We start from the raw sequence: 21,131 nt of genomic DNA, 5'->3' as shown, positions 1-21,131 counted from the left end.
ATAAGAGTAGCATAAGCCTGTGATGATAATGCTCAAAAAGAAGATACCTCTGATTCTTCCACATGTATTCTTTAAAAGCACTGTGAAATATGTAAGTTTGGAATATCTGTTGATAACTAAAAATATAATGATCAGAGAAACAGTGGTATAAATAATGATAAAACAAGCTGATACAGAGCTATAGTTTCTTAATAAAGAGAAGTTTCAGATTATCTTTTAGAAGTTTCATTGTGATGTGTGTAATACTGAAGAAATATATTGACGCTTGCTGTCTTGTTTTCAGAGCTGTTGATAGACAGAATATCTTGGAGACAGAGCTGAAGACAGTACAGACCTCATGCAAGGATCTGGAAAGCTTCCTCAAGTGGCTTCAAGAGGCAGAGACAACGGTTAATGTTCTTGCAGATGCTGCTCGGCGTGAGAACACAGCTCAGGACAGTGCCTGTGTAAGGGAACTCAGAAAACAGATGCAGGTGAGAAACTGCTGGTTATTGTGCTTTCCCTCAGTGGCAAATACTATAAAGGAAATCTAGTTTCACCCACTGGAGAGTGGAGGTTTACAGCCTATTGGAATGTATTTAAAAACAGTATCTGAGAAGTCAAGTGTGAGAAGGAAGCAGATATATTCCCTAAGATTTGAAATGTAAACGTGTGTTTTGTGGACATCTATGCCACTTAGTGCTCTCAAACCTCTTTGTATGTTGGCTGTATTCGGGAAGAGTAGGAAGGAGGGACAGAACCTGGCATCAGTCTTCATTAAGGATACAATGTATTGATGGGTGAACAGGACTGTTTCTTAAAATTTATGCATTTGGGCCTGTGGAAGGAAAAAGCTGAGCATCGCTGTATTTTGTCTTTCTGTGCTGCATGCATTTCCTCTGTTGTCCTGTTTAACAGATTTGAATGCTTTCATGTGTCATAATTCTCCTGAATCTTTTAATATATACTTTGTCCTTTAATTAATTTATCTTATTTAGTGTAGTTATTTTGATATGCACAAAGCTGAGAAGCTCTCAAATCCTGTGCTCTGAGTTTGGAGCCATATTTTCTGTGGTCTTAATTAATGATGTTTGGGCAACAAGGTTCTGCTATTAATAGGGCTCTAATCTGAACATATCTGTGTTGAGTTTAAATGAAACGAGGCAGTTTGAATTACCTGATAACAAATTACTCACTGTGATTAGAAAGAAAAGAATGATATATTGTGGTGTTTTGTGCCTACGGAAGATGACATGTTAGTCAGTGATGTTTCTGTGATTATGGTCAGTCAGGTAACTCATCTGTAGAAATGTGTTTCTCTGATAACAAGAAAAAGCTGTTATTTTGCACTGTTATATAGCACTGCTGGCTATATGCTGTTGTGAAGCATCTTGGTAAGGGAAGATTGTTTGCTTCTTCATTGTTCTTCGTTTTGATTAAAACTGATCGAGTAATGCTATGTGAAGGGAGAATCGCTGGGCAAAACTTCCAGCTATGTGGGGAACACTCTATCACATCCATTGTCCAGGCTTGTAACCATAGCCTCTGAGAAGGGAGATGTAGATGCTGGACCTGGCCTCCCCTTGTGGTATTCCTTGAGCTGAAATTGTCTGTCTTGCTCCTATACACTGTGTAGATGCAGTGTAATTGTTTGAGTTACCTATTGCTTTATTGTAATATTTTCAGCTTCCAAAATATTGATAAATATAGGTGAAATATATGCTGAAAACAGACTAAATATGATTATTTTTTATTACTGTGCATATTATATATATTTTCAAAATAAGATAATCTGTGTTGGGCAATGGAGATGGAACTGTCTTCCATTGCATTTCGGGACTAACTTGTTAGGCTGCAGCTCAGATCACTCTGCACAGGACTCAGTGATATGGGCACTATTGAAACCTTTTTCTGACTTCCACTGCAAAGTCTGAGGTTAGGAATAGTACCATAAAAATAATCTCAACTTTGAGCAAGGCAGAAGGTAGTGATTTTTTTTAATTAATTAATTTTTTTTAAGAGTTGAATTTTGCAGTTATAGTGTTAGTCTTTTTATTTATTTGCCATGATCAAAATGTAGCAAAAGGCTTTCTTTTCAAGTAGCTGCTGGAACCACTCTGTGTCAATCACTGTATCCAGTATGTTTAGTAGCCACCTGAAAAAGGTTTAAATCTAGAGATGCAGAAAGTGAACTAAGAAACAGGATTAACTCTGTGACAACAGGGATATTGAGACCTGTGCCTACAGATGTGTAAGTGTTCAGAATAACTATGTTCTTGTTTTATTGTAAATGGACTGTGTTTGGTCTCATTGTTAGAATCAGGCTTGTATATTAGCTGACAAGGTAAAAAAAAAAAAAAAAAAAAAAAAAAGGCAAAACTGTAAGAAGAGGGCAAGTGTAAGCTGTGGACATTGTTTGATGTAGAAGAGATTTGAGTTCCTGCACACATATTTCTGAATGTTTTGATGTTTCTAGATCTGTCCTGCTGCATATGTTACTTCCAAAAAAAATTTATTTGCAGTGTTATCAGTTAACGGTGCTAGGCTGGAGCTGTACTTGTGGTGGTAGAGGAGAGTAGGTGTAAGCCAGGAGCAAAACAGTACAGGGGAATAGTTCAACTGAGTGGTGGAAATGATGGGGGAAAAAAAAAGCCAAATTTGAGGTGGACGATACAGGTAGTAAGATTTCTAAATATGGGATGGGAACAGTTTTTCAATCTGTCCTGTACGAAGAACCTACGCCTGGCACTCATCCTTGTAACTGTGAAGTGCCTAAGAAGAGGCATGCCAGCATATAAATCACCAACATCTAAACAGTGAAGTATCTAGAATCACTAGAATCATAGAAACTTGTTAGTTAATTCTAACTTTAGCTGGTGCCTCTGTACCGTCCTCAGTGATGTGCTTGAAATGTGTGCATATGTTCATATGGCAATATATATGTTAAGTAATATGATCACTTGTTATAGGGTTTTCAAATTCCAAATCTAGATAAAAATATGGTACACTTTGAAATGCGATATATCCTGATCTTACTGTAAAATTAAATAAAAGCATTTATCTTAGAAGGTGAATTACGTTTAGATCTGAATTACATTTAGATTACATTTAGATTACATTATTCAGCTGAAGCTGAAGATAAGAATTAGTGTGTTTTTTTGTATAATGTGTTCAGTTCTTCTCATGAAAGAAGTGGTTTACATGTTCTGTAAAGTATCTATGTTGTCAAATATGTTAATTTTAATTTTTTTTATTTTTTAGTATTTTTCATTCCATAGTTCCCTGGTCTTCCTGTCTGTCAGGAAGGACTGATGTTGCAGATCTGTTAACACCCCCAAGAGAAGGAAAGATGATAAAAACCCCATGCGGAGAACACACATAATAACTTATTGTTTTTCTTGATACCTGTTGGCATAACTTACTCTGGAAGAGACATTTTCATTAACTGAATTTTTGGTTTTATTTTAGAGTGTGTATCAGACGATATTTCCTTTATTTGCCTATTTGGATCTTGTTTGGTAGAGGCTATGTCAGTATACTTATTCAATTTGTGATGAATACTTCATTCCTGATGGAACTATACTTTTTAAATGGACTTGAGAAGACAGTTTTCCCTGATACTAAGTTATCTAATCTGTGTTGAGACAGTCATCTGCTGTTTACTCCTTGTTCTACCATGTGTAGTGTTGATGATGGCCTCCCTGAATGTTTGTTGTAGCAGTCCCTATAATACAGACTGAGCTAGAGTGAACATATCACCTTCAGAAGGAACGAGAAATAGCTGTCTCTGGTAATGCGGTACTTAGGGGTGCATTGGCTGTATTGCATTGGGAGTGCCTTGCTGATAGCTAAACTCTTCCATGGTTTTGAATGTCCTACTGTCATCCTTAGATGGCTTAAATAATTCTGCTTTGTCATTGGAAAAATATCAAAATGGTGTTAGCTCTTTGGATTCAGTGATGGCTAGGAAATGAGTGGTGGCACAACTGTATACTTTCACTTCACCAAAACCTTTGTTTCTTATCCTAATAAGTCATTAAGGGAAAGGCTTAAGTGGTTTTTAGGAGCTGTTTCCTACTTTCTGTTGCAAGTGAGAATCCTTTGAGATCACTTTGACTAAATTAGCTTTGAGTTTTTGTAGCAGAAAGGTTTACCCCCTGTAGTTTTTCCTTTTGTATTTGATAATCTGGTTTTGAGAAGCACCCATGTGATTTATTAGTCTTTAGCATGTAGCTGATACAATTAGAGCAGGTATCTCTCTGCTTCTCTCTGAAGATTTATAATACAGTCTGTTATTCACTCACTACAGCTCTGCCAGAGCTGCGTTCAGTCTGAGAGCGAGAGCATCCTTTGCCAGAGTGAGGGAGCAAAAGCTCAGTCTGCCGGTTGAAAGCAGCTACTAAACGAGAGCATCCGTAGTGACACACTGGAGCTGTCTTCCCAAAGGAATTTTTTTCTTGTTTCTGCAGCTTTTGTGCTTAAATTAATAATCTTTCCTGGCTATTTAGTGTACTCTTGAACGGTGGCAGATACTCGTCTGCTCAACAACTTCATTCACTCTCTGCACAGGCAGAGCTGAACAATACTGGTTAGACAAATCTCTGAAGATTTTTTTTTTTTTTTTTTTTTTGCATTTTCTTCTCGTCGTTATTTTGAGAGAAAAACTTATGCTATATCAGCCTGCTTTGCCTTTGAAGCCTTTAAAGCCTGTAGCTCTCAGAAGCAATCCTGGAAGAGAGCATGCTCAGAAAGCTGGCAAATCATTGTCCAGTGACCGGGAGGAAATGATAGTTGCTCTTCATTTATAATGCAAATTCTGAGGTGTCTTCAGAAGTGTGGCAAACTTAAAATGATGGCTGTGGTGAGAACATCTCTGCAGAAAGTTGTGGTATTGTTGCATCGTTTACAAAGGATGGCAGTTTCTTCTCCACGTTATCAGAAGCTGTGTAAGGTAAGAAATGCAAGATCTGAATCCGAAGAATATCGAATGCTAACTTTTATCTTTTTTTCTTTTTTTCCTTTTTTCTTTTTTCTTTTCTTTTTTTTTTTTTTTTTGAGATAAAAAGAAAAAAGAACAGGACAGATGTGAAAATTATCTAAGCTATATAGCATATTTTAAAGCCTGCTCATGTGCATGTTTTGTTGAAAGAATGATTAAAAATAAGTGCTTTTCAATTAAGAATATACTCCAAAAAAAAAAAAGTGCTGTATTATTTATCATTTAAGCGTCTGGAAGGAAAACATTACCATTCAGTTACGTTCTGTAAAATACATGCTGCCACATCTGCTTTTCCAAAGAAGTTGGTGAATTCTTGATAAATGCAGTACTTTAACTCCTAGGTACCCATTATGTAGAACTGCATTACATAATAAAACCCAGTGGTTTTGGTTTTGAGTTTAATTAAACTTTTAGTCAGGAATAAGTTCGGCAGACTAATATGCAGCAATTTTCACATCACTTGCCAGCATTTACAGAGTTCTTTCAGAAATTAGAAAAAAAAAAAAAAGAAAAAAGTTGCATAAAAAGCTTGTTGACACAGACTGCCACTCATATTGGCATTTTTGCTGTTAACTGTTTTGGTGGCTGATTGTTTCAGTTTCCACCAAAAGTATTTTACTGTTTAATTGTTTTTGCACAGATGCAGTAGTTGGGACTTTCAATATTGTGGTAGCAGTGTAAGCTACCTAGTAAACAAAGCTTTTTAGGCAGGTTTATCATTCATCAGATTAAATTGTTTGTAAGATACACAAAGTTGATAAGCTAGTAACACCGCTGTGTCAGTTCCTGTGTGGAGTGGTCAAACTGTGGTGTACTATTGGACTTAAATGCAAAGGTCCTTCTCCATAACTTTGGCTAAAAATAAAATTGGAGAGATCTTCAGCTGTGTACTGACATTAACCATACATGAAGTCTTTCTGGCTGCCTTTCAACTTGATTTTTATTCTCACTGCTTGTGATGCTTTCACAAAAACCTCAGGCAGCTTTAAAGCGCTTTTAAGTTTGTGTGCAAGCATAGGACCAAAGTGTGTGACCATGCTCAGAAGCCTCATTCCAAGCAAAGCTACTACAACTCCTCATGCTTGCTTCAATCTGATACACGTTTTATGAGCAACGTGCATTAAGAGAAATACAAAAATCTCATACAATAAAAAAGATCTCACCCTTAGGATCAAACTTGAAAGAAAGAAAAGAATGTAATGTGATATTTGTTGCATAACGTTCAAGTCTGTAGTATATGGGGAAGAGCAAATCACTTTCACGTGGGTCTTTCAATGTGCTTCTGTTTACAGGGCTTTAGAGTTTCATCTTCATTATGAAGAATGATGGTACATACAAGCTATTTTAACAAGCATGCTTCGTTTATGTGTCTTTGCCAATTCTATCACTGAAGAGCTCTGGTTGCTTTTGTGAATAACACAAATCTTTTCCTAATGTGAAGGCATTGGTTGGCTTTTAATAAAGACTGCAGAAGTGCTTACAACTTGTTTAGACACATTTTTGAATATAAACTTATTTATAGCATCAAACAAGAACAATTTAATGATTCTTGCAGTAATCATTATTTGCTAATTGGAGTGATAACCTAGTAAATTGTTAGAGACCAAATTTGATGAGTTTAAACCTACCCAAGGGGAAGTAAAAATCTTCTCAAAGCTGTTTCTCATGTATTTTTTGTGATTGAAAATCTGTGCAGTGATGGGGAGTTTTTGTGTAACTTAAAATTCAAATTTGTTTTTAACATGCCGCTGCTTTCTCTTGTGCATGTCTTCCTGAAAGTAGAATTTTTGTTGGTCTGCCTGGAGTTAAATCAGACGGTGAATGAGAGAAGACTGTTTTACAATCCCAGTCACTTCCAGCAGGTGTCAATGTAAGGCAGTGATATATGGTAATCTGGTGACGGAAACATTAACGCTTAGGTGAGAAAATGGCATGGAAATGACAAATTAAAAACAGCTCTGACAGAGGGCTGGTAAGGATCTCTGATAGCAATATGTACATTTCTATTTTTGGTATTTCACAGGTTTGTCCATACCCTGTAAACTTAGTGGGTACGCAAAACAGTTCTGCCTAAGAGAAGTTATTTACTACATAGGATGTGAATTATTGCTTTATAAGCTAGCATCTAAATATTTGATGCAAAGTGTCCTCTGAAGATTAACAGTGCACACTACAATGAGATAAACATTTAAAAAATGCCAATGAAATATTTAAGGCATATCCTTTAAGTTAGTGTTTGTCTATTTTTAAGCACAGTAGTTAAGAAAGAATAAACAAAGCTTTAAACTACTGAGGAAATTTGTAGTTGTTCCTTTTATTAGCAGATACATGTCCTAGTAACTGTTGGCAGTCATAGTCTTCATTTTGCAAATTTGTTAAAGGCAGGAACAGAAACAAATGTTTTGGTGAGATACCATTATAGCATTACTGAAAAGCAGGAGATCTTTTAGGATTTTTTTGTTTGTTTGTTTTGGTGCTTTTTTTCTTTCACTAAGTCCTTTACGCCAAGGTAAATTTGGGCAGATGTAACTTCTTTTTCACTGGTATTGCCCTTTGATTCTTTTACACTCATTCTTCTAGTGGCTTATTTGTATGCTTGGCAGTATGTTGTCAGGACGGTGTGTAACATTGTTTGCTTTAATGTTAGTAGCTTTGTCTTACAAAGGTTTGGTGCTCAAAAGAAGCAACCAGAAAAATGTTTTGTAGGGATTGTTAGCCACTCTGTATTCTTGCAAATGTGTGATTGTCCCCTAAAGAATATCTTCTGTTAGGTATATCCAAGTAGCTTGGACAAGAATGAATTTAAATTTTTGCTGGGAGCAGAAAAATTCATGGTTAGGTAAAATCAATATATCTTTTCTGGGAGACTGGAATATTATGTATGAAAGTGAAGATTGAGAAGCTTTCTCAATTTTCCCTGACTGAAGTGGAAGAATAGTATTTCTCTGTCAGACAGGTTAATGATTAACTTGAAATACGTATCTTGTTGGGGGAGCTTGAAGTGGATTTTTGCAATGCACTGCTGACATTGGAGCATTCTTCTGCTGGAGGAGAGACTGAGAAATATAACTGGTAGAGATGCACTTTCTTATTCCTGCTGTGGCAACTTCCTGAGAATGAGCAAATAAATTTTTCCAACACAGTAACCCCCAAAAAACACCCAGCTGAAAATACCTTCCTTGTAAGGTGCTTGAAATCTCAAAATTGGATTCTGTGTGAGTCTTCCGTCTTGAAGGAGTTAGGTGAAGTGCTGAATTCCTCAAGTGTAAAAAGAAATAATGTTTTAGAAAAATATATTTTGGAGGAATTTTTTTTTTTAAATGAATGTGTAGTTTAAAATGTAGCTATCACACTTTCTGCTGTTTCTTTTTTATGGCTGGTGTTAAATTTATAAAGCCAAAGACAGTTCAAAGCAGTGAATGTTAAGGTCAGCCAAACTCGTCTTGCTGTGACAGCGATTGCTTTCCAAAAGATACTTAACGTTGAATTTTGTGAGTAGTAGTAAATTCTTGGTTCATATGAAATTTTAACAAATGTGAAGGTCACAAGGGGAAGGGAGACATTAAAAGGAAAATAAAACAAAAAACAACCCACCAAATCAATGAAAGAAAACAAAGATACAATAACAAACCCTCAACATGCATCTTGAAGGGATATGTTGAGATATGGGGAAGGTGATCTTGTTTCTATTGAAGTTAACTAAATTTTCTAGTATTTGCATGTCTTTAATTTGGTTTAGAAAATAAATCAGACCTTTGATCACATTTGTGTATGAAATACCGGTAATCAAGCATGGATAAGGAAGAGAATTGAGAACAAAATTAATCTTGGTTGTATGTCCTGAGATAGAACACTGAGTGAAGCTGTATGTTGATTAGAAATTATAGTAGTGACTGTCACCAAAAGCATTGCTGAACTCTGTAGATGGTTTTTGTTTTAAGAAGACAAGGTTAAGCCTGTAATGTTCCATGTTCTTTTAATCTACCATATGGCCTTCTAGAAGGAAGGAGGCCTGAATTAAGGAGAAACTTGGAAGTAAAGACTGTTGCCTACTGAAATATGATGAGGTTAAAAATGCACTGGTAAAAAGAGTTTACTATTTTGAAACATAATTTAATAAATATAATCGTCAGCGTCTGAGGAGCTTAGGTTTTCCTTTTTTGGAAAACAGTTAAGAAATGTATGTGGTAACTCCTTCACCTCCATACGTCCCACACCTTGTTTGAATTGTAAACAATGATGTAGACGTACTGATATCTCTTTAAGATGTCGTAAGATAATGTATGTGCAGGAGTGGGATGAGACATGACTGGACGTATGGCAGGCAGAACATGAGGCTAATAAAGACTCAAATAGCTTAACGTGCAACGAGATAGCCTGCTGCCTTTGCCAACAGACTGACTGAAAGGACTAGAGCACCTTATCATTTGAAGAAGCATGGATATGCCAAGAATGTATGTCAGGGAATGCTCATTTAAAATTAATGAGATGGACATAATTTCTTTTTTGTTATGGATTAGAAGTTGGAAACCTGAAAATTGGTGGTATTATACTTGAAATTAGGGACATCTGAAGTTCTGGGAGTTGCAGATTGGTTTGTTACTGGCATTTATTACAGAATAATTACAGCCACTACAGAAGCAATGGAAGACTGAATGTAGAAACTTAATAGCTTTTAAAACTGACGTAGATGAAGACTGGAATTGAATGTCTAGGAAAACTAATTTCTTTGTAAAATTCTCAAGGAAATACAGCAAGGACATGTTATTTTAAACTTCAGCACGGAGGGAAAAGGGGAAAAAATCTGTTCTTGTACAGATGGAAAGGTAGGACTTAGTTTGGAAGATGCAGAAAAGCATTAATATTGTGTATTACCATTCAGTGCAGTTCAGAGAAAAATACTGCTTTGCAATAAGTTCTTTGGACTGAAAAATAGATTGAAGTTGTACATAGTAGGCTGCTGTACACTGGCAGAAGTATTTGATATAATTGTGTACTAACTTTTTTACAAGCTATTAACAATTTTATAGCAGAAATAACAGAAGTATCTTGATGCTGTACTGGAAGACCTGTAAACCTCAGTGCATGTATCACTAAGTTCAAGTAGAAAATACGAAAACTTACAGAAATATAATCTAGTGGAAGTTATTTCTTTGTTGGTGTCGGCTGTTAACATATGATGGATTAATTCCCTTTGGAATTTCACAGGATGTGAATATTCTCACGTTCTGTTAAACTAGAAAGACTTGAAGTGCTAAGAACCCTTCCATCTCTTGAGGACAGAAGAAATTGCTCTGAAGCAGGCTGCCCGAAGAGGCTGTGGCATTTCCATCTCCAGAGATTTACAGAACGGCGGTGGATGAGATTTTGAGCAGCCAGAGTGAGCTTTGTAATTGGCTTCTGCCATTGGCATGAGGTGTGTGACCTCCACAGGTCTTCCAGCTTGCAGTTCTCTGTGAGACTCTGTGCTAGTGCCCTATTACCTTGTGTGAAAACTAAAATAGTTGGAGCTGTAGTGCAGCAGTTCTCAGCTGTGACTGCTGCCTACTTCCTTTCAAAGGAACTTCGCGTTCTTGTCTCACAAGAAGGGTTCTTACTGCTCTACTGAATTCTGATCCAAATTTGGGTCTGTTGTGACTCTGGTCTACAGTCATAGCTTGTGTCTATTTGAGAAAGAATCCTTTTGCAGTGATGTAACTACAGTGGGATCTGTGTTATATGGTTGGTGCATATCTGGACTTTGTCTTTATGATGTTAAGGCATTGTAATTTAACGTAAAACTTGCTGAAATCTGACCTGCTCCCCTCCTTTTCCAGTACTTACTTTTGCTTTATCAGATGTCATTATCAATTCCTCTAAAGAGGAGAATGTGCCACTAGTCCCTTTCGCAGAAAGGTTGAATATGTCTTGTGTGATGAGTCTGACTGAAACGTAACTGTTTTATTTTGCCATTTGCCTAATTGTGATCAGTGCCAAGTGAAACTTTATAATGAATGCTTGCTTTCCAGTAAATTTTTTAACAAGAGACTGTGCTTTGCCAAACTCTATATGAATATGAAGCTTCTCTAGAAATAAACAAGGAAAAACAAAATGAGAAAGGGCATAAAGCTTCATATATTCAGGTTTTTTTGACTGCTGCACCAAGCATTTCTGTTTGCAAGCAGACTGCATCTTGACGGGAGAGAGAGATGATGGGTTCTTGGATATAACTTTTTTGTGATAGCATTTTTCATAGTATTTTGGAAGAAAGAAAAGGATATTTCAGGATAGCCTTTTAGAATCTTACACTTAAAGACAAGTCTGAATTTTGATCTGAAAGTATTTTGCTATTGCAATGAAAATGGAAATGAATGTAAAATATGGGGTAGTTTTATTAAGGCATGGATGTAGGATTAATGGGAAAATTGACTTCCATGAAGTTCATGTGTTTACAAGGAACTGGATCAATATTTGATATATGAGACCATCTTACCATAGTATTTTACCACAGCACTCTTTGATTGCTGCCATTTTTCACAAAACAACCTTTTTCCTCTTTCCCTTAGGGCTCAGTTACTCTGTCCAAATTCCTGAAATCCTGAAGCAGTAAATACTTCAGTTCCAGCACTATGCTTCACCATTTTCTGTCTGAACTGACAGAAACTGACCATCTTTCTGGTCTTCTACCTCATGCACATCAATTCAGCATATTTTTAAGAAAACTATACTCACTACATAGCTAGGAAAATAGTACTGTTTGGATTTGGCCTGTAGCTGCTGGTCTTCAGTGACGCTGAAAGACATGTGTTTCCTTTTCTCTCCCTGTCTCTATTTAATCCAGACAAGATGCCACAAGACCATGTTCCTAAGTTGCCCTGGAAGTTTGCCATTTCATTGTCACTGCTTATAGTCTCGTGGGATTGTGGGGCTGCCCTGCAATTTTCTCATGCTGAGCATTCTTGATTTACTTTGCTGCAGAGCATTCTGCTATGAAGTAACTTACGCAGTCCTATGTAGCTGTGTAATTGAATGTGGGTGGAAGGTGTCAGTGGCATTACTGATAACTGGTAGCCTGTGTTGTGCTACTGAAAGTGATTCTTCATAGTGGTAGCGGATCTATATTTCCTGGTGTCTTCTGTTGTGTGCTAAGTGTGGTAGGTGCTGCAAATGAAGGAACAAAGTGAAATGCTGCTGGTGCTGTAGATGTTCCTCAGTTGCTGATGAGCCATGCTGTGCTGGCTGTGCACTGGTGTTTAAAATTTCTGACCTGAAGAGATCATCTGGGGGTAGGCGGAGACTTTAGTTTTCAATTCCTGGCATTTCTGGTAAGACAGCTGACCAATTAGTACTAATTGTGCTGAGTTGTGTGATGTGGTCCTGGAACAGTCATCTGAGGTCACTGCTCTCTGTCACCTGCCTTCTTTGGACTCATTTTGAGCTATGCTTTATTCTTTCACGTTTTTTTTCTTTTAAGGACTAATTCATTATTAACCCTGAGATAATCAGCCACCCTTCAAGTTTGATTTTGAATGTTCTGTTTTAAATACTGCAAATCACTTGGTTAATATTATCTCTTATTGTTTGCTACAGAGAGAAGCTTTAATTTGCTACAAGTACAAACTAGATGAAGCAAAGATTTTCTCCTCATTCTATTACTGAAAGTCTTCAGAATCTAAATGAATGATCCCAACTTCTTATTGTTTGAATTCATCTGAGATTCTTAGGGTGGAGTCATAGTAGAAGTTACAGATGACACAGAATATCCCCCCTTTTTAATTAGCAAGCACAAATGTTTCTTTTCTAGGAAAATGGGGCCAGAATTTCTTCAGAAATGAAGAAAGAGAAGCCTCTCAATGGAATTAAGCTTTTATTGCTAGGTGTTTGCATCAGGAGCTAACACTTCCTCAGGTATTTTCACTTTATATAGCCTAGTGCAATGATAGATTAGCTTTGAAATTTTTTCTTCTAGCCTTCAGTAAGATGAGTACAGTTTTAAACAGTTCAGCTGTTATTTGTGTGCAAATGAGTTAGCCAGATAGCTGGATTATGGGAAGCCTGCCATCCCTTATAATGGAGGGCAACGTTGTCTCCTTAACATAGAGATACTTCTAAGTGAAAATATGGAAAGTAATTGAGAGGCTTGAGAGGAACATAACCTTCTGTGAGCCACTCTTCATGCCACTGTGACAAGATGCTTAAATAGTTTTTATTACAATCTTTTTTTTTTTTTTAATGCTTGTTCTGCTCAAAACCCTTCTTTGCTGGTTAATGGAGTTCTGTGTTGCACTGTGCAGCACAGCTTCATTTGCGCACCCTTCAAATAGTCTTGCATCTTTGCAGCAATCTTTTTTAAGGGAAAATAAATAATAAGGCCTTAGGCGATATAACATGTTTCAATAAAATTTTGGGCTGTTTATTATAAAGCAGAAAGTTACCGAGCAGTGAAAAAGATTTGGTAACTGGAAACCAGTAGCATCGATAGTGATACCTCTCAAGCACCAAGAGATGTGCAAAGCACAGCATCTTTGTCTTAGAGGAAAGTGAATGCATTTCTTTTCTTTTCCTTTCCTCCTTTGTGGAGGAATAGTAACAACCTCTTTCACTGAAAAGAATCAGCACTCTGCCAGCAAAATCCAGATATGCTGATACGTATTTTCACAGAATCACAGGGGTTGGAAGTGAGCTCAAGAGTTCATCAAGTCCAACCCCCTACTAAAGCGGATTCCCTACAACAGGTTGCACATGTAGTTGTCCAGGTGGGTTTGAACATCTCCATAGAAGGAGAACAATCTGAACAGTCCTGTTCCAGTGCTCTGTCACTCTTACCATAAAGAAGTTCTTCCATGTGTTAATACAGGACTTCCTATGTACAAGATTTAGGCCATTACTGTCCATGTCCTATCCCTGCACATCGCTAAGAGCCTGGCCTCATCCATCTGCCTCCCATCTCCCTTTAGATACTTATAAACATTTATCAGATCCCCTCTTGGTCTGCAAATATTTCTGACTGACTTTCTGTACTTCAGTAGTGCTTTCCCTTTTCTGAAGCAGCCTCATATTAAAGGTAGTCCCTAAAAATTATTTTCAGTTGTGGATTATGATAGATTCGGTAAGGGAAAAGTGTCAGAGGGACAATGTTGCTAATAGCTTGTTTTCGTTTTGATATTTCTGGTAAGTAGCAGTAACAGGAGAATAGAACCGTAGCCTGCTTGCATAATGTTTGCTAATTGAGCTTGTCTGTGGCTACTGACCTGTCGCTGTGGCATCAAAGATGGTATGCATTTGGGAGCATTAGTTGTCAGTTAGTTAGTTAGGCATTGGTACACATGTCCATGGTAGTAATGATCAGTAGCAATTTTCTTATTTTGTGGCTAAGGAGGAACTGTTTTTTTCAATATATTTTTATGTAATGAACCTCTGTTTTTTGGTTAATAGATCATCTGTTCACAGTAGAAGAAATGTGAAAGAAAGTTGTGCGTAAGTCCCATGGAGCAAGTAAACAATGGAATATGTGAAAGCTAGTGGAAGGTAGCTTTGGCTGATGTTTGTTTGGTACCTTAAAGGAGAGTTGATTTTAAGAACAAAACAGAACTATGCTTCAGTTTAAGAAGACTCTTGTACATTGGGTTAAGTATGCTAATCCTTGAATATTCAAGGTTCCTAATAAAAATCTGAGGAGGCAGTGAAGATTTTTATGGAGAGGCAGACTTCTTAGGTCTAGTACACTACTGAGGTGTGTGTTCCCTGGAGGTTCAAATTAGTTGCGCTAAAACTTAATGAATATTGTTCTACAGAAAGGAATTAGAGTGAACAAAAAAGTAACAGCTGCAAATGAAAAGGAGTGAAACTCTAATTACTGTGCTTTGCATTTTTAATATAACTGGGCTGTCAAGCATGCTCACTGAGTAAAGTATCTTCTGTTATCACCAGGTAAGAGCTATAGAAAGTATGTAAGTCTAAGTGTAGGTGATGTACAGATGTTCTTTGGGATGGCAAGTAAGAACCGGTTTGAAAATTGGAAGTGCTTAAATGTGATAGAATTTTAAGATTGAGAAAGGAGAGAAATCACACAAAAAAAACAACCCCCCAAAAAAACAAACATACTTGCAGAAAACCAATTAAGTAACAAAAAAGCCACAGCTCAAAATAAAGCTAATAGAAAAATAGGTTTTGTAAACAGAAATGACATGTATAAGTGACTTGTATTATGACATATATATCATATATATATATATCATTTAATATAATCATATATATGATTATATTACAACTTTTTGATTGAAGCACAAAGGAGTATCTTATATACACGTATCTTTTTCTCCTGTATGAAATCAAGGGAAATTACACTTAATTGGTGGTTTGTATGATATTCTCTGAATGGCAGATCTGGAGCAGCACACAACAGGTTTTTAAACAGAAATTAGAGAAAGCACAAGAATGCTTTAAACTACCTCTTCCAGGCTTCTTCAGTCCAATTTCATAGGGCCTGAGAAAGAGGAGCTGTGATTTAGATTGTCTCACAGAGCCCAGCACATAAAGCTAAGCATGATCACTTGTCTTGTTTAGCTTTTTTAAATTTGATTATAAAGTATGTTTATAATTCATGGCTGTTTGATACCATCCCAGCATCTTTGCATAAGATAACTCTTTAGTAATGATATTTGTGTAGTGAGGAAGAGAAAAATAAAATGAAATTAAGACACTTCAGAAAGAAAAACAGCTGGCTTAGGGATATATGAATGGGATGAATTTCCTTGTTTCTGTCTCATTTTGTTTTGATTTCTTGGGATAGTTTTTTGAAGTTAGAATAAAAATGCTGTTAAATCGGGAGCTGGCAGTCACTCATTGGTGTATTTGGAGTACTGAGGCTTCAGTCAGTAAGGGAGCCTGGAACTTCTGCAGACAGAGCAACAAGTGTGAATGAAACTATTGGGAAGGAAAAAAGATAAAATAGTGTGACTAGGCACTGAACTACAAAAAACACTCAGCAGCTGAATTGCTATGGCACTGTCCATTTTGTTCTTGTGATGCAACACTTTATTAGGTGCTCTAAGAGGAAAAAAAGTCTTTTTTTTTCCCCTGGACAAAGCTTCAGAGTGTCTTCCTACTGCAAAAATACATTTAGTACCACTGTGTGAGAAGTTAAGGATCAGACTGAATCTCAGTTCAGAGAGCAAACGAACTGTGCTTTCTCATCAAATGTTGATGTTTGTGTTCACTTTTTTTAACCTATCCCTTTCCTTACCCCCTTACCTCCTTCGTGTCTGTAGAAGTTCCATCTGCATAAAATGAATGCTTGTTTCTCATACAGACCCTTTTCAGACTTGCTTAGTTAAATGTTTCTGATTTGTCTGCTTTAAGCAGCAAGGCTTGTCTGGGTTTGCACAAAGAGAAAAAGCTAAAAGATACAGCATCTGTGGTAAATCTGTGCAGATACTCAGACCACCACTACCTCTGTGTGCATGGTTTGCTTTTGGTAAGAGTAAGTACAATTCAATTCCTTTCAATGGAAGAAAGCAAAACAAAAAGTGAGTTAAGTGCTTTCCTATTTGATAGTCTGGCTATTTTTAATTTACAATGTAATGAAATATAGTTTGATCACGGCTGTAGGAATTCTGAATGGCTACTGTGATTACTTTCCTGGTTACTTTTCTGCTCACAGGTTTGAAATCAATTTTTACACATGCTCCAAGAGAAAATGATGACTGGTCCTTCCCTTTTCTGACCTTTTCCTGTCCCTGTCACCTTTGAAATTGGCTGCTTCGCAAGCATGCCAGCTCCAGGTCACCCAGTCCTTAGTTTTAGACCTTATGGTCCTGCCTTCATTGATTTTGCACTTTTTTTTTTTATTTCTCAGTGTAGAAAGGAAGAAGAGTGGCAAATCAAGTTCTGTGACTGTTGTGAAGATGCTTTTAAGGGCCTCCTCTAGCATGATACTTGGCATATTAAAAAAAAATAATAAAAATTCTTGCTACCAGGATGTGCTCTCTATGTGGCAGGACAGCTGTTACCTACACATGGATCTCCTGCTCACAGCTCATGAAATGATGAAAGGCTGTCTATATTGCAACAGCAAGATAAGATGCTGGTAGGTGTTCCCTGGGGACACACTGTATTTCCAAAGTAAATGTCTGTCTGTACCTAGCAGCAGTCAAATCTGCAGGAAATTTTCCCAGCTTATCCACTAGCTTTTCCCTGAGAAAAGCAAATTTATTTTTTTTTTTGTACTGCCTACCTTTAAGGGAAAATATTAAATGTATCCAAGGGCAAGCCAGTATTTCAAGTAAAAATGTTAAATGCATAATTCAAGGACAAGCCAGTCGTCTAACGCCTGTTGCTATACAGCTTAGGGGCAGCTATCCCAGCGCCCACTGTCCTCTGGTGTACTCACCTGAACCAACCCTGCTGGCTGCTCTCATCCCTTGGATGTCTTAACTGGAGAGGAGTTCAATGGATTCAGTTAACAATGCACCATGTTTACAACTGACAGAAGAGAAAGGATGCTGCATGGGAAGAAATTAAGTAAAGTTGTGTACTTTTAAGCTGCTTATGGTCAGTTGTAGGCCAATTTTCATCGTGTAATATGGTGATCATGGTTGCAGAACTTGAAAGTTTTGCTGTAGAGACAAAGCCAAAATATAATATAGTAGCATTAGTCAGGCAGAAGTATAGTTTCACTTTTTCTGTAAAAACATCGTTTTACCTCAGTTTCTTGTTTTCCCTGGTGAGCTGAAGGCAAGAGCAGAAAGGAGAGGGAAAAAAAAAACTGAACACAATTAATTTCACCTGATTTAATGGAGATTTGGTATCTTAAGCAGGTGTCTTTGATGTCAGTTGTACTGTTCTGTTACTCCATTCTTCCCTTCACTTTCTCCATTACTGGAGGCTACTGAGGTAGCCTTTCTTTCTCATTCCCAGAGCAGCCACTCTTTGTACTGTCATCAAGCCAGAGTAAGAAATGCTCTTTCATATAAAGGATGAATCTTGTAAACTTAGTGAGGTTCACTTTCAAATGCTCCGTAGCTAAAGTTATGCACTGGGAAGTGCACTTTCTTAATTTCAATTGGATTCGATCCTTCCAAATGACAGTAGTAGGCTTTGAACACTCGGTTGAGGTTTTGTAAATGTAGTGCACTAGTCATTGCTATTTGTGGTTATTTCATCTATTAGTTTCTCTCAGTTAAAGAGACTAGGCTGTGACAGAACACATTTTGGAAATTCTTCCTTAGGCTGCTAAAACATTCTTCGTTATGTCTTCTAGCTCCATGCTTCTTCTTGCTGCTCTTGAAGGAACAAAAATTCACTTCCTCACATGTGTAACCTGCATTGCAACACAAACGCCTAAAATGTGGTTCCTTTGCCAAATCCTTTCTTCTGTTTTTCTCCTAAAGCATGGAAACAGAAGACTTAAAATCTGTCCTAGATAGATGATAAGCTAGTATTTTAAGAAAACCTGCTGGGTCTACTAAACAAATAGGTTTTATTGCTATCAGCACTTAATATTTTCAGTATACCATATTGAGTTGTAATGTAAACAGCCACAAAAAAATCTAGAAAATAGTCACCTGGCAATCAGCAGTGAACACACTGCAGTGCTATCTGCAGAGGATGTCTGCAGAGATTGCCTTTCCTGAGATTATTCTGCAGGAGGGCAGCACAAGAGCATGCGTATGATTCTCAAGGCAAGTTGAAGCCCTCTTCCCTCCTTTCTGCTGTTGCATTACTTATGCTTCCCAGCCAATGCAGTATAGATGAAGACTCAGTCATGAACATAAACTAGAATGGAACATTTTGTTGCCTTGTCTTTTGGGGAAGCCAGCTAGATTTTTCTGGTTAAGAAATTATCATAGTTTCAAAGTAGTGGTAGCCTTTATCTTGACTATGGTTACTGTCCTCTAGTTTCACTGAATTGTTTTGCAGTGACTCAAAGTCAATGCCACAAGAGGTTTTCCTGTGGCACCTCTGATAAATTACTACTTTGGGGACTGAACTGTATATAAAGTATTAGAATACATCATGCCTGTGTGATTACAGTGAAGCTGTGCACAGAAAGCAGAGCTGATTCCTTATCCTGTTCTGTGTCATGTTACTATTGTAGGTATGTAAATGGGATCTGCTACCTATTTCAGCCTGATAAAATGGATTTGGTTGAAAATGAGAGGCATAGTGCTGTATGTGATATGACTGTACCCAAAAGTGCCTTCAAAGTTGCAAATGCAGTTCAGCATTAAACCTCCCTAAGAACATCTGCTCCTGATGATAGGCAAATATGTGCTAAGTCTGCTACTGGAGTTTAGAAATGGATATAAGAAATTGCATGCTGCGATTCTGCCTCCAGAATTTTCTTTGGAATTTTTGATGTATCAAATGCAAGGTACACCCCTTCGTTTTCTGACTTGCACATGGAAAGAAGAACAAGGTATGTATGCACATAACAATTGTGGATGCTATGAGTGGCACAGGTTTAAATTTGAAACAAGACTGGCTCTGGAAGGTATCCTTGCTATATTTGGGGAATCTCAGTTTTTATTATCCATGAGTTTATTACAGAAAGATCAAGTGGACATTTGAGATGATGATGAGTCTTAATTATTTGGATGATAGGGAGGGGTACTGATAAAAGAGCAGAAGAAACTGAAGTTACCACCTAATTTCTTGGCCCAGTGTTGAGATCATCTATAGCTGTGTCACTTCTTAGGGATATTTGGTCTGTTGTTACCCAAGGGCAGAATTCTTACAGCTGGATTTAAGCCCAAGTAACTCTGGTTTTTCATGTCTTCACTATTACAGCTTTTTATTACTGGTGTTAAATGCAGATGAGATGACATTAAGTGAAATCTCCATTATAACTGAGAGAAATATATCAACCCACTGCATGTTGCTCCCTGACCATAAATACAAGTATTCACAGCCCAACAGAAAGTGGACCTGTACGTATTGGAAAACCATGGCAACTTCTTTTCAGACAAATCGTCATTTCTGCAGCTGTCTTGTGGATTCTTTGCTGTTGGTTTAAATAGTTCTTGAATCTCAGTGTCTGAAACTTGAAGCAGTTTGCTTGATCAGACCTTGCTAGAGCTTAGGAGGATGAAAGAATTCTTCTAATTGCTCTTTCTCTTCCCCCTGTTCCAATTAATATTGTTGGCTCACATTCACTGTGAGACACAGTGGTGCAACACCCAGATCTTTCTTTACAATGTCACCCTCTTGTTCGTAAATTCTCAGTTACATTTGCTGTGTTGATTATTGTTAGTCTGTTACTGTGCTGGTTATTGTTGTCAGAGGTGTGCCTTCTTTCTGTTTTCCTAGAATAGTTCCTTAAATTGCTAAGATTTGTTACTAATTCTTTTCTTTCCTCCAAATAGTTTGTAGCTTTGCATTCGTTGTAAAAATGAGTAAGTTGACCGATGAAAATATTCATACATACTGGTCTCAAAACCAGTTCTTGTGCAGTCTTCATTTATGTGAACCTTGATGGTGAACTGCTCATTACTAAGTATAATATTTTCAGTTAGATATGCTTGAATCTAGGACTGTTTTGTAAGACTTTTGACACTTGGTGAAGTCAAAATGAATGACATTTACTACCACTCCCATATTCCCAAGGCTTGTTATCCTGTCAGTGAAAGAAATTGTTAGTCTGACATGATTGATTCTTTACAAATCTTGTTGGCTGTTGCTGATTTTCTTGTTATGTTTAAGGTGCTTAAGATGTGCTTACTTTTTTTTTTTTGTAGAAATTGTAGTAAAACTTAATGGCAGTGAATTCCTCGGTTCCTCCTTATTCCTTAAGTTAAAGAGTAGAACTGTGTTTGCGTTTTCCTGCACTCTTCTGTTGGTACTCAGCTGCCAATATTGCTGATATGTAGTGACTGTTATTTAAGTACTTTTTTGGGGTGAAATTTTATCAGGTGTGCTTAAAGTGAAGAAGTCAAACTTACCTTATTACTCTTTGACCCTTTCTTATAGGTTGTAGCTTAAGTTTTTACTGCTTTATCTCTGGTTTTGGTTATTTAACACTGCTTATTTCTCAGCATAATTGTTCTTATTGAGTACTACAGCTTCAGAGCCTGGGTGTAGCAATTTAATGTTATTGTTTTTTAAGCATACTGTTTATGAACCAACCTTTGTGCCGTTAACAACCTCCCTTAGTTTTTCTCAGGAAAATAAATAA

The 21,131-nt window shown here is 37.1% G+C and overlaps 1 protein-coding gene across 2 annotated transcripts in view; it reads left to right on the top strand.

Moving 5' to 3' along the window:
* Positions 1 to 21,131, top strand: part of UTRN (utrophin) — a 348,379-nt gene that overhangs the window by 152,509 nt on the left and 174,739 nt on the right. For both annotated transcript variants that reach the window (XM_042895118.1, XM_042895112.1), the window contains one exon: positions 284 to 473. In XM_042895118.1, the coding sequence (XP_042751052.1) occupies positions 284 to 473 (190 nt within the window). The remainder of the gene's footprint in view (positions 1 to 283; positions 474 to 21,131) is intronic.

Source organism: Lagopus leucura, unplaced genomic scaffold, assembly GCF_019238085.1.
Source record: "Lagopus leucura isolate 7727_CA_CO unplaced genomic scaffold, USGS_WTPT01 Super-Scaffold_73, whole genome shotgun sequence".
Taxonomy (NCBI): Eukaryota; Metazoa; Chordata; class Aves; order Galliformes; family Phasianidae; genus Lagopus; species Lagopus leucura.
Note: the sequence above shows the minus strand (reverse complement) of the source record. Positions and strands in the feature narration are given on the sequence as shown.